Consider the following 12,642-nt stretch of genomic DNA (forward strand, 5'->3'; position numbering starts at 1 on the left):
ATATGGAGGATTACAAAAGAAACAGTTGAAAGGATTGAAATGATTGCCAGTGGGGTCAAAGAGCTGCTGTTACTTTGTAATAAGCCCTTACGTTACAATTTGATTTCACTGTATGCATGCATAATTTAATAAAAGTAAGTTTTAATTTTTAAAAATAACAATAATTGGAAACAGCATGTTTAACTTGACCCCTTCATCTTCATCAGGCTCTTTCATCCTCGTTTTTCGGGCCCAGGAAGGCTTTCCTGACCACCCCCCTCTTTAGGTTACAGCATTTCCCACCTGGTGCACCTTTTCATATTTGACTGTCTTTATTTCCCAAATTGCCTTTTTCTGTGTCTATCCTGTGAGTTCCTTGAGAGAAGAGATGCATCTGTGCTGTTCACCAGAGCAACTCCAATGCACGACACATAACCAGGAAAAGGAGAAAAATGAACATGTTTACCTTTTGCTCTGTCCACAAAGTCTCTTTTAGTATTGGAAATAAACTGATTTGATATTGCCTTCCTAACCTCTTCCTCTGTAGCAGCAATCTTCCAAGGGAGGTAGCTCTTTATTGATGCTGCTGGTTGCCCTTGAGGTAGCGTCCAGAGAAAGAAATCCTATCAATCCAAACACAATTTTTAAGAAAATCCACATGGGTTCACCTAATGGAATGAAGACTGCGTCTGTGTGTACATATTTACACCCGGCAACGCACTGCAATGTACGTAGGAGCCTGTCAACAGGAACCATCAGTTTACCCAGCTGTAAATCAGGTACTTTGTAATTTCTTTGACTTTTCATATTGAGACAAGAAAATGTGACCGCAAAGTCCAAAGAGTTGTACCAACCAGAAATCTCCAGCCAAGATCAGAAGAGAAGACCCAGGCTACCCCCAGCAGACAGCTGCTGCTTCCCCTCTGAGCCCCAAGCTTCAAGAGACACCCTGTCCCATGGAGAGGCCTCAGAATCAGCCTGGGGGATGGGGGGTGGGGGCAAGCCCTCTCTCCCCTTTGCCTGCAAAGAAATTTTATGATCATGAAACCTGAAACGTCCAGCACCTCTTTCCATCTTCCCACTCTCTCATAACCTTGCTGTTTCCCTGAGAAAACTGAAGCCATCTGATGAGAGCCCACCCCACCACCACCCAGCCACCACATCTGCACTCACTTATGCTGTGATGGGAATGGAGCGGCTGGTGCTCCTAGCAGGGCCCACCGCATCTGGTACGCCACAACCCACTGCGTTTAGTCTGCTCCAGCCCACAACTCCCAAAATTCTCACTTCTCTCTTGCAACTTCCATTTCTCCCTCTCTTTGGGATCATGGTTGTCAATATCCAAGCTTGCCCTCATTTCTCTTAGAAAAGAAAACTCCCTCTTCACCCTACTTTCTCCTCTAGTTATTAAGATATTTCTCAGTCTGCCTTTACATTGAAAATCCCCAAAATAGTTACATATATTCCCTGTCCCCAAAATGTGTCTTTTAAGTGTCTTTTAATCTTCAGGGTCCCTCCCCGTCCCCTTCCTTCCCTTCTAATCTCTCTATTGAAGAAACCAAGCCATTTGATGTGTAGAGGTTCCCACACTCTGGATTTTGTGGAGTGCATACTCATTGTTCAGTTTAACAAGTTCCTCTCTTCCCTGTATTTCCTGCAATTGGCAGCTAGATCCAGAAACTGATTTATACTTGGGATGGATCCCTTGGCAAGACTGTATTTGGCAAGGAGGGTCATAATATACAGCTATTTCTCTTTGTGTGATGTTAGCAGTTGTTGATGCTTAATGTCTAGATTAATGGACGCAAAGAGGCGATATTTCAACATTTCTTTTTCATTTATTAACTAGAATATGTTTATAAAGAGACATTTTCCCTCATCTACCATTTTGCTTACCAATGGCATAGTTCATACAGATAAGGCAGAAAAAGAAAAGCTTGATCTTCCCCCTTTGTCAGTTTTTAAGATAATGAATTGGTTTCTTATTATCTTCTGGAAATGTCCCCCCCCCCTTTTTTTTTTCTTACAGAACTCACAGATCTAAGCATATTTGATGTGTTTCAATCTATTGCATATATTGTCCTTATAGAAGCTCAAATCATTTTTGGCCTGTGGACACTTCTTTAATTTTAATAATAACTCTAGTAGTTTTTTATGGGATTTTTTGCTAGTGGCATGACAAGATGTTCCAGACTCATCTCACACATTTCCCACCCCAGATCTGGACTCAGCCAGTTCTCCAAGAAGCCCTCCATCTCACACTAATCAAGCATTCTTCCACCACAACTGCTCTTGTCAAGGCAACCAAGGAACTCCCCTCTGCTAAAGTCAATGGCCAACTCTATCCTCACCTTCCTGGACCTGCCAGCAGCATTTCACACAGTGGTCAGTCCTTTTTCTTCCTTTTCTTCACTTGGCTTCCAATACAAAACACTCTGTTGGGTTTTTCTCCTTCACAACTGGCTGCCCCTTTTCAGTCCCTTTTGCTGCTTCTTCAACTGGCCTCCTAATAGTGAAGTGCCCCAGGGTTCAGTCCTTGAACCTCTTTTCTTCTCTAGCTTAATGATCTCATCCAGCCTCATTTTATTTCAAATACATGGATGACTCCTGTTTATCTTAAGCTTAGACCTCTCCCTCAACTCAGATCCCTATATCCAAGGTCCTCCTGTAGATGTCCTGTTGGAACCTTACTAAGACACCTCTAACTTCACATTCACATCTGAACCCCTGAGCATCCCCCTCAGTCTTGAATATTCTACATTTCAGTTAATGGCCACTCTATCCTTGCCACTGTTTAGACCTAAATCCCTGGAGTCATTCTTGGCCCATCTCTTTGCTTCCCATCCCACATTCGTTATATCAGAAAACCTTATTTACCTATGAAGTATATTTAGAATTTGACCATTTGTCCCAACCATCCCAACCATTTGTCCTAACATCCTAGTCTGAGCCATCAGAGTTAATCTCCTGGATTATTGCAATAGCCACCTAACCAGTATCTCAGCTTCCCCCTCTACTCTTTTATAGTCTACTCTTGGCCAGGGCGAGCCTGGTAAAGCTGAATCACGTGACCCCTCTTCTCAAAACCCTGCATGGCTCCTCATATCTTTCAGAGTAATAGTCACAGTCCATGCAATAGCCAATAGGCTCTATACGATTTACTCCCCCCACCTCAGCACACATCTATCCCTCACTCCCTCCCAACGCCCCTCCCCTTTGTTTTCTGTCCTCAGCTCCTCCTCCTTCTCCTTTACTCACTGCACTCCAGCCACCAGGACTTCCTTGCAATTCCTTAAACACCAGACATGCTCCTGCCCCAAATCTTTGCCTTTGAAAGGGTAAGAGATTCTCTCCCAGCTCTCAGCACGGCTTTCTCTCTCACCTCCTTCAAGTCTTAGTTTGAATGTTACCATCTAAATGACACCTCCCCAAATATTCCCACCTAAAATTGCAAACCCTTCCCCCACCCGCTCCACTCTGGATCCGCCTTACCCTCCTCAGTTTTTTCTGGAAAGCTATCACTTCCTAAGCCTATTACAGTTTGCCTGTGTGTTATATTTATCATCAGTTGTCTGGCTCCCCATACTGAAGTGTAAGCTCCGCAGAGATAGGGGTATTTTCCTGTTTTGTTCATTGCTACATCTGCAGGCTCAGAAGAGTGCCTGGCACATACTAGGCACTCAGTAAATATCAGTTGCTTAAACAGGTAAATAAAAAGGTAGGACACATAACCATCCACTGCCTGAACGCTTTGCCCTCCCAGTCACTGCTAAGCCCAGGTAAACTGGTTTTTTCCAATATCCTGAATGAGAATTGCAGTCACCAGTGACTTCTGGTGGGACACTCCACAGATAGCAGAGATAATTTACATGATGATGGATCGCTCTTGTATCTCTTTCCCAGGCATTTCAAATACCACATCTTTCCAGCTTTCCTCTGGGGCTGCTCCCTTGTCTCAATTCCCAGCTTCTTTCTTCACCCTGTACCTCAAACCTAGCGATTCCCCGGGGCTTCATGAGGCGCACAGAGCTTTATCGTCTACATGCTTTTCCTGGTGGGGCTAGTCCTCTGAGGCCTCACTGCCCCATAAACACGCAAGCCCTGCCAGCAAAGGGGGCCAGCCAACAGAATCAGCTGCAGGGTCCTGTGATCAATGGCCAACCCCTGACCCGCCTCCAGCCCGTTTTCTGCCTGACTGCCCACGCCTGGATGCATCATAATTGCCACCAATACAGAGCTGGCCCTTGTTTCCCACCACCCTTTCCTTGAAGGAACTCCAAAGCACTAGTCTACATTTTAACTCCCAGGGCAACTGGTCTTTAGCAGCAGACCCTCCCTGTTGGCAGAGGGAGCATCTTGCTAGTCTCATCCTAGTTCAGGCCCTGAGCCACAGTCAAAACCACTCAACAAGGGGCGCCTGGGTGGCGCAGTCATTAAGCGTCTGCCTTCGGCTCAGGGCGTGATCCTAGGGCCCTGGATCGAGCCCCACATCAGGCTCCTCTGCTGGGAGCCTGCTTCTTCCTCTCCCACTCCCCCTGCCTGTGTTCCTTCTCTCACTGGCTGTCTCTCTCTCTGTCAAATAAATAAATAAAATCTTAAAAAAAAAAAACCATTCAACAAAAACAACAAATGGCGGATAGAGAGGGTTCAGCACAGTAAACAATGCAGCACACCCTCGGCTCAGGTCGAGGGGAAGGGCATTCACGTGCTGGAGCGGCTGCAGCCTGGTGCGGAAGCCTCATCGGCTGAAAGCGCGCAGGGCAGTCGGCCTCACTCCCGCTCACTGGCTGAGAACGCGCGGGACACCCTACCACTCTAGCTCTCGTCGGCTGGGAGCCTTCGACACACCTAAAGGGAAAATAAATGCTTTGTGTGTATGTGTGTGTGTGTATGTATACATACACAGTATAATACGGTAACTAACTGCTTTTCATTAATTTTAAAACGTTAAGGCAAATATTTAAGGGGTAAATGCATTAAAATAAATGGGTGCCATGAGGAACCAAGTTAAACGGGGTATGTATGTTCTGATTCCCAAGTCGACATCTATAGCTCTCTTCTTCCACACAAACTGTAGACCTGTATATGTAACTGCCTATTGGACATATTTTCAACCAACATATCTTCAGCTGAACTCACATTTCCCCCATGCCCTTTCCCACCAAATCTGGTCCTTCCTACGTTTCAGCTCAGCAAACAGCAGCCCGTACACGCAGCCATCCAAGTCAAAAACGGAACCATCATCCTTCATTCTTTTCTCTTCCTTGTCTCTTTTATCTTTTCAGTCACCAAATCCTGCCCATTCTACCACCTTATTATCTATTGAATGCATCCAGGTGGCTCCACCCCAGGTGGCACCATGCCAAGGCAAAGCCAAGTAAATCAAATCCTTTACTACAATTGAGCATTGCTTTCTATGGTGGGAGAAGGGTATACGGTGCCAAGAAGACAGAGGGAATTATCAGTTACTTCCATCTAGAGGAGAAGGGAATTAGAGATAGCTCTCTTTAAGCTGTGTCTTACAGAATGTATACATTTCCTTGGTGGGCAGGAGAAGGGATTCTAGATGAAGTAAACAAAATGACAAAAGAGCTGGGAGTTTGAGAATGCATAATGCCAAACACAAATACTTGTGAGTACCAGCATTACTGACAATAGCCAAAAGCTGGAAACAACCCAGATGTCCACCAACGGATAAATGAATGAACAAACGGTGGTATGCACATACAATAGAATATTATTCAACCATAAAAGGGAACCATAAAAAGGAATGAAGTACTGATAGATGCTACAGTGTGGATGAACATCGAAAGCATTAGACTAAGTGAAGAAGCCAGACACAAAAGGTCAATATTGTATGATCCCCATAAAAAATATCCAGAATAGGTCATCCACAGAGACAGAAAGCAGATTGGTAATTGCCAGAGGCTAGGGAAGAGGGAAGCAGGAAGTAATTTCTTAATGGGTGTGGGGTTTCTTTTTGGAATGATGAAAATGTTTTGGAATGAGATAAAAGTGGTAGTTCCAGATTATTATGAATGTACTAATTGTCAATGAATTCTTCATGTTAAAATGGCTAATGTTATGCCCTGTGAATTTCATTTCAGTTTTTTAAGATATGTTTTAAAATCTGGAGGATATGGGAGAAGTGGTTAGAAATAGATGTGAGAAAGTAGACAAAACATAGTATAAGAAGGACCATAACTATAGATGAAGGATCTTTGGGATATATTCAAACTCTCATTCTTATGGATTACTGATACAGCATTAAATTCAATAGATATGTAAATATTATCTTACTTGACTGGGGTGAGATTTGTGTCTCCTGATTCCTCCTGAAGTCCCGGTTCTGATCAAATCTTCTTTAGAATATGTTTTCCAAACATACTCATCATTGTACTGTGTCTGATTGGGAATAGGGTCATTAAGTGAATATGTATATCCTAGTCTTCTGATACTTTTTTGGCTATGAGAAAAGATAGTGGAAATCAGAATAAGGGATTAAATACCAAAACTCACAGCAGTACACATGTCAAATGATTTTGCTTATTACATTTTTTTTTTAAAAGATTGGCTGGTTCAAGACTTGGTGCCAGAAATAATTTAATTTCCGGATTCCCTTGAAAAGAAACAATCCTGTATCTTAGGATGGCGCTTCGCAAAAGTGTGGGAAGCCTAAAATGGAACTTAAAATAACAGCCATCTGAAATTCAATAATTAAAAAAAAATTTTTTTTAAGAGTTTGTACTCTCCTCTATAAACAGTACTTCAGTGCAATCAAATACTTGGTGAAGAAATGTTTCTCTCTATGGAAGTATTCCAGTTAATAAAAGGAAGATACAGAAGAGCTGGGATATCACTAGTTTGCAAGGCCCAAAGAAACCATGCATCCAGGCAAAGATCACCAATTCCTACTCACAGTTCAGGAAGAGGGTCCACCAGCTCTTATGTGCCCTGGATGGACACAAAACACCTTTTAAATATTTTTGTCAAAACACCCAGCTTGAATCAGATGAAGTCTTTGAAATAGTAGATTACAGAAAGTACATGAAAAGAGGAATATTTTAGGGGTGCCTGGGTGGCTCAGTCATTAAGCGTCTGCCTTCAGCTCAGGGCGTGATCCCAGAGTCCTGGGATTGAGTCCCACATCAGGCTCCTCCACTAGGAGCCTGCTTCTTCCTCTCCCACTCCCCCTGCTTGTGTTCCCTCACTCACTGGCTGTCTTTCTGTCAAATAAATAAATAAATAAAATCTTAAAAAAAAAGAGGAATATTTTAAACAACACAATGGGGATGAAATCAGAAAAATCCAGAACAATGATCTGTTTCTTCAACAAAGAAATGCTCAAAAAAGAAAAAGAAGGGGAACTTATAGATTAAATGTGGTTAAAAAACAATAGCCAAGTGCGATGTGTAGAACTTATTTGGATTTAATTTCTAACTGACTGTTACCTTTTTTTTAAATTATGAGACATTAGGGGAAAATTTGATTGCTGATTGGCCATTTGATATTAAGGAATTGTTTCTTTTTGAGCTGAGACAATGGTATTGTTGCATATTTTTAAGGAGTCTTTATTTTTTAGAGATACATGAAAGTAATATGTAGAATTAAAATGATAAAAATGCCTAGAATTTGCTTCAACATTATCCAGCGGGAGGGCTAGGTGGAAGGTATACATAAAAAGCGTTGATTATTGTAGCTGGATAACGGCTAGGGATTCATTGTATATTCTTCTGTGCACATCTAAAATATTTCATATTGGCTTTTTCTTTAAAGAAGCCTGGGTTGGACTTAAAGAAGCCTGGGTTTCTTTAAAGACAGCCTAGGTATTGTCTATAAGAAAACAAATATCTAGAAAGTGGGATACATCTGGATGACAGACCATTTCACTTGTCATTCAGATGTGTGGGCTCAGGTAGGACTGTGGTCCTGAATGAAACTGAAGTAATCAAAGGCACATGAAGCTTTTCCAAAAGCAACACAGCACACAAAGCCTTAAGGGACTGATCTTCAGATCTCCATCTCTCAGTGTCCTCTTTTTCAACATGTCTTTGCCTGAGAACAAACCTTCATACCTATACAAATGTTTTCTGTCCCCCCCCCTTGCTCCCTTCCCCGTGTTATGGTTGTATTACGCAGGTGCGGTACATCTCTGGGTATAAGCCTCCAACGGTGAGAGGGCTGCTTCCGGAAGTGAAACTGTTACAGTAGTTTCAGGGAAGACACCTTGTAATCCAAATTCCATACCTTTCCCTTGGGCTTGCTTTTGGAGGTCTGCGAGCATGAGAAAGGGGGACCGCAGAGGGGGTGCATTGCTCTAACCAGGGCACGTGGTCTGTGTGGGGATGTCTTGAATTTAGGTACACTGTAGAGTGCTGTGGCTAAGAGTAATGTCTCATTTTTCATTTCTTCACAATTACAGAATGTTCAGCCCCCTTTAAGGAGAAGCCTCTGAGAAGAGAGCACAGTCTATAGAGCGCTTCAAATGACTCTTTCCCCCACATATTTAAAGTTAAACATTTTTTCAGCTTTAAAAAAAATTCCTAGGATATGTCATTAGCTAGAAAGCATCTCCGCACAGGTGAAATGGTACAGGGTGGCAATGCTGACTCTTTGGAACATAACTGGAATCTTTTCTGAGACTAGCAAATTTGTAAGGATTCTCTGGGTAAAACTGGTACATAAAAATTTTGTTCTTTTTTTCCTTCAGATTTTGTATTCATCATTCAATAAGATATTTGAGTCTTATTTTTTTAACCCAAACATATTATGAAATATTGAATCCAATACAGCCAGTCCTCATTTTATCTATATTTTAAAATATGTAACGATACATAGCAGTACATGCTGGCTTGCCAGACCAATTACTTTTCAGCAATTAGAACTTTCTCTCTCATTAAATGCATAGTAAATGTTTGATTTGTATCTATAAGAGAAGATGATGTTAGCTGAATCTATTGTGGCAATCATTGCACAATGTATGTAAATCAAGCCATCATGCCTTATGCCTTCAACTTACGCAGTGATGCCCGTCAATTATTCCTCAATAAAACCGGGAAAAGATATCAAACAAGTTTCTTCCAAGTGAAAGAGCAACTGATGTAATTTAATAGTCCTTTGTTAAGATATAGCTTTTCAGTACACTTTGCCAAAAATGAGTTGGGGAATAACTCAATAACTGGATGACATATCATCTAATTATTTGCTTTCAAGAAAATCAAAAGACTAACCCAACCAAGTTGTCAGCTGCTCAATCATAAAAATCACCTTGTAACTTTTGGTGTATAACTCAGAAAGAGTTCAAAGTCTTGAGCGACAACGCCACACTTAACTCCTTTCATTCACATCTACTTATTTATGTGAACAAGTTTGCTCAACACTAGCATCTAAAATTGAAAAATAAACATGAGAAGCAGGAAAAAAATTGATGCTGACTGCAGTCCTGCTCCAAAAATAACACTTAAAACTGGATACATAAATTAATTGCAAACAGAACAGTCACATTCATCTCATTAAGTTACAGTTTCAAAAAAATTTACTTTTTGTGTTTGGTAATTATTAACATTTGTAATGTATTTATTGCTTTGAGCAATTGTGAACTAAAAATAATTGCGATAAGTCAATACTTAGGGTCACATAGTATGTTTAAAAATTAATTTCAATTAATATACTAAAATAGTTCCAACAAAGTATAATGGAATGATCAATAAATTGCTCTCAGACACAAAATGTATTACAGCAGGGTAAAATTCTATGGAGGAAGTGGAGTGGAATAAGAGTTCAAGAAGCAAAAGGAATGAGATAAATGGTCTATTAAAGAAGAGTGTGTGTGTTTTTTAAAAAGATCATAGCAAGTATCAGTTTGTTAAGGTGTTTAGGTTACCCATTGGCTATGTTTTTTTAAATGACTTAATAGTTTTATTTTTAAATGTCAATGTTTAGGATGGGCTATGCATTTTATCTTTCACAATTATTTTAATTGACAATGAAAACTTCTGTGAACTTAAAAAATATGCGAACTTGAAGACCACTGACCTAGACTCCATTAGTACCCATTTGTTTTTGGCTTTTATCCCAAATGTTTCTTCTTGAGACAACTGTTACTGACTGGGAAGCTGGCATGATCATTATTGTCAGATGATAAATCTCCCAGTTAGGGGACATAATGTAACTCAGTGGGATAGCCGGTAACTCCGATATCAAGAGTCTTGCAGACCTGTAGTATTTGAAAGTCTATCAGATATTATGCTAGGGGGAAAATTTAATGAAAAATTTTGAATAACTTCTTGATGCTAGTCACTGTCCTAGTGCTTTCAATCCATCCTCAGAGCAACCACTTGAGTCAGGGATCACCATGTCCACTTCACCAATCATAAAACTGAGCCATAGATGGCTTGTTGGCTGCCAAAGGTAGCAGAGATAATAAGGGGTAGAGCAGGGAGCAGAGGTTAAACCCATTTCTGCCTGACTCTTCAGCCGTGGTCTTGCCCATACTCCATGTGACTTCTCAACAACTTGAACTTTTGGGGTGAAAAGATCTTTATTGGAAACATTTCACCCAGGCAAGTGAAGTTTCTCCATGCTGGTTTCCCAAATACCACGGATGCAATGAACAATGACAGCGCTTTCCTGTTTCCACTCTCACTCACCCACCAACGAGCTTAAAGAGGCAGCGGATGGACAGAAATTCCCACCACTCACAATTCAGGTGGAAATGGAAACTTTGCAAGCCATCTGAGGAAGCAGTAAGTGGAGGAGTAAAGCTAAGGGTGAGGGGGTTATGGACGTCCAGCTTCCAAGACCAACCATTGGTGATGGAAGTGCTAACAATTCTTCATTTAGCCATTCATCCGATTGTCATTGCCTGCCTACTATGTACCAGGCAATGGATTCAATTCATACTCTGTGTTCAGGTAGCACGATTCTATTAACCTATATACTGGCTCAGTTGTAAAGCATGACCCACAGTGACTTTATGAAGGATCCAGGTGTTCCTTTTCTTAGTTCTCCTGTAGGAGGTCTGGAGACTGCCTTACGGGGGGAAGGCTATCTGCTGCTTGGAGGAGCACCGTGCATGTAATAGGCTCTACATGCATACAGTTTTATAAGCCTTCTCTGATTACTCTTTCTCTTGGTTTTGGGCTCTGAAGAATAGAATACAGGTGAACAGTTTCAGGTGTGTACATCCACCTGACACAAATTGGGATCTACCGAGTTAAAGCAGGCGCGGCTCCAGTCTTGGGCGTGTATGCAGTCCTCATGGTGGTGGCGTAGGAATCCCAGGTGGCATCGCCTGCCAAAAGTACAACCAAACAGTTTGAAATGTGGCAAGCCAGAATATTTCTGTGCTATGTTGTTTTAATAATTAAAATAATTTTGCAAGAGAAAAACATTTTTTGGATAGTGATTTAAAGTCTAAAGGAATAAAGGCCAACTTGCGGCCTCTTATAGGAAAGAGGAAAGCTCAACTGAGTGAGCTGAGCTCCTCCCTAAATAGAAATAAATCCGGGGCACCTGGGTGGCACAGCGGTTAAGCGTCTGCCTTCGGCTCAGGGCGTGATCCCGGCGATCTGGGATCGAGCCCCACATCAGGCTCCTCTGCTATGAGCCTGCTTCTTCCTCTCCCACTCCGCCTGCTTGTGTTCCCTCTCTCGCTGCTGTCTCTATCTCTGTCAAATAAATAAATAAGATCTTAAAAAAAAAAAAGGGTTTGGGGAAGGAGAATCAGAGGAGGAGGCCTAGAAGAGCCGTCAGCAAGGGCAGAGGAACACCAGGGCATGTGGTGCCCCAAAGGCCACAGGAGGGAGGGGTTTCCAGGAGGCGGGGAGGAGGGATCACCTAGGGCAAATGCTGCTGGCTGGGCCCAGGAGCACGGGGACAGAGAATTAACCACGGTATACATGCTCACAACAGCAGAATTCATCTGCTCCAACCTCCCATAGTACCACCACACTCCTTGGGAGTAAAGGTTTTAAATTTAACTCAGTCGTCCTCTGATTCTTCCCTCCTGGCCAATTCACCTATTTACATTTCACTGGGACTGGGTTGAAAGGGTCCCCTTTAATGTCTGAACACACTGCGGTCGGGGTCTAGCACTCACTGGAGCCTCCTCGTTGCCTGTGATGTCCCCACTCGTGCATCCTAAATATAATTGCTAGAAAGTATTCTTCTCGAATACGTCTTCAGTTTCCAAATAACCCTAAAATCTGCATGCACTGCCTAGCATATAGTTTTTGCTGTGTGTGTACTTCTTCCTGTTTCATCTCCCCATCTCTCAACCAGCTCTTGTTTCCGATTGAACAGGCCCTTGGGTGCAGCCAGGCAGCTGGACGTGCTCACCCGTGACAGTGTCCCCACCGCCTTCCCGCTGGTAGGGATTCGCCTCCAGCAGCTTCCCCCGTCTAACAAAAGTCTAGCCCCTGCAGGCTCCACTCCGTGCCTCTGCTCACACGCACTCCGGGTGTCCCCGCCCTGATCCCACTCGGCGAGAAATGACGTTCTGGTCTGACGCCGCTGCTTTAGTGGGAGTCACTTCGTGCTTTCAAGCATTTTGTTCCAATTGTAGAATTAAATGTTCTTTGTTCAGAGAATTCCAAGTATGGACAAGTAAGTGGGAAGAAATTGGGAGGCAGAGCTGAGCTTAAAAGAAAACTTCGCTTAGCC

At 42.4% G+C, this 12,642-nt stretch overlaps 1 protein-coding gene across 1 annotated transcript in view; it reads right to left on the reverse strand.

Annotated features, from left to right (window-relative positions):
• Window positions 1-12,642, reverse strand: part of TEX26 (testis expressed 26) — a 36,553-nt gene that overhangs the window by 14,743 nt on the left and 9,168 nt on the right. The window contains exons 4-6 of the mRNA XM_087865216.1: window positions 11,191-11,272; window positions 6,280-6,445; window positions 446-602 (exon numbers count right to left, since the gene is read on the reverse strand). Of these exons, the coding sequence (XP_087721342.1) occupies window positions 446-602; window positions 6,280-6,445; window positions 11,191-11,272 (405 nt within the window). The remainder of the gene's footprint in view (window positions 1-445; window positions 603-6,279; window positions 6,446-11,190; window positions 11,273-12,642) is intronic.

The sequence above is a fragment of the Ursus americanus genome, chromosome 10 (assembly GCF_024610735.1).
Source record: "Ursus americanus isolate L20-20 chromosome 10, mUrsAme1.1.p, whole genome shotgun sequence".
NCBI classification, from domain to species: domain Eukaryota; kingdom Metazoa; phylum Chordata; class Mammalia; order Carnivora; family Ursidae; genus Ursus; species Ursus americanus.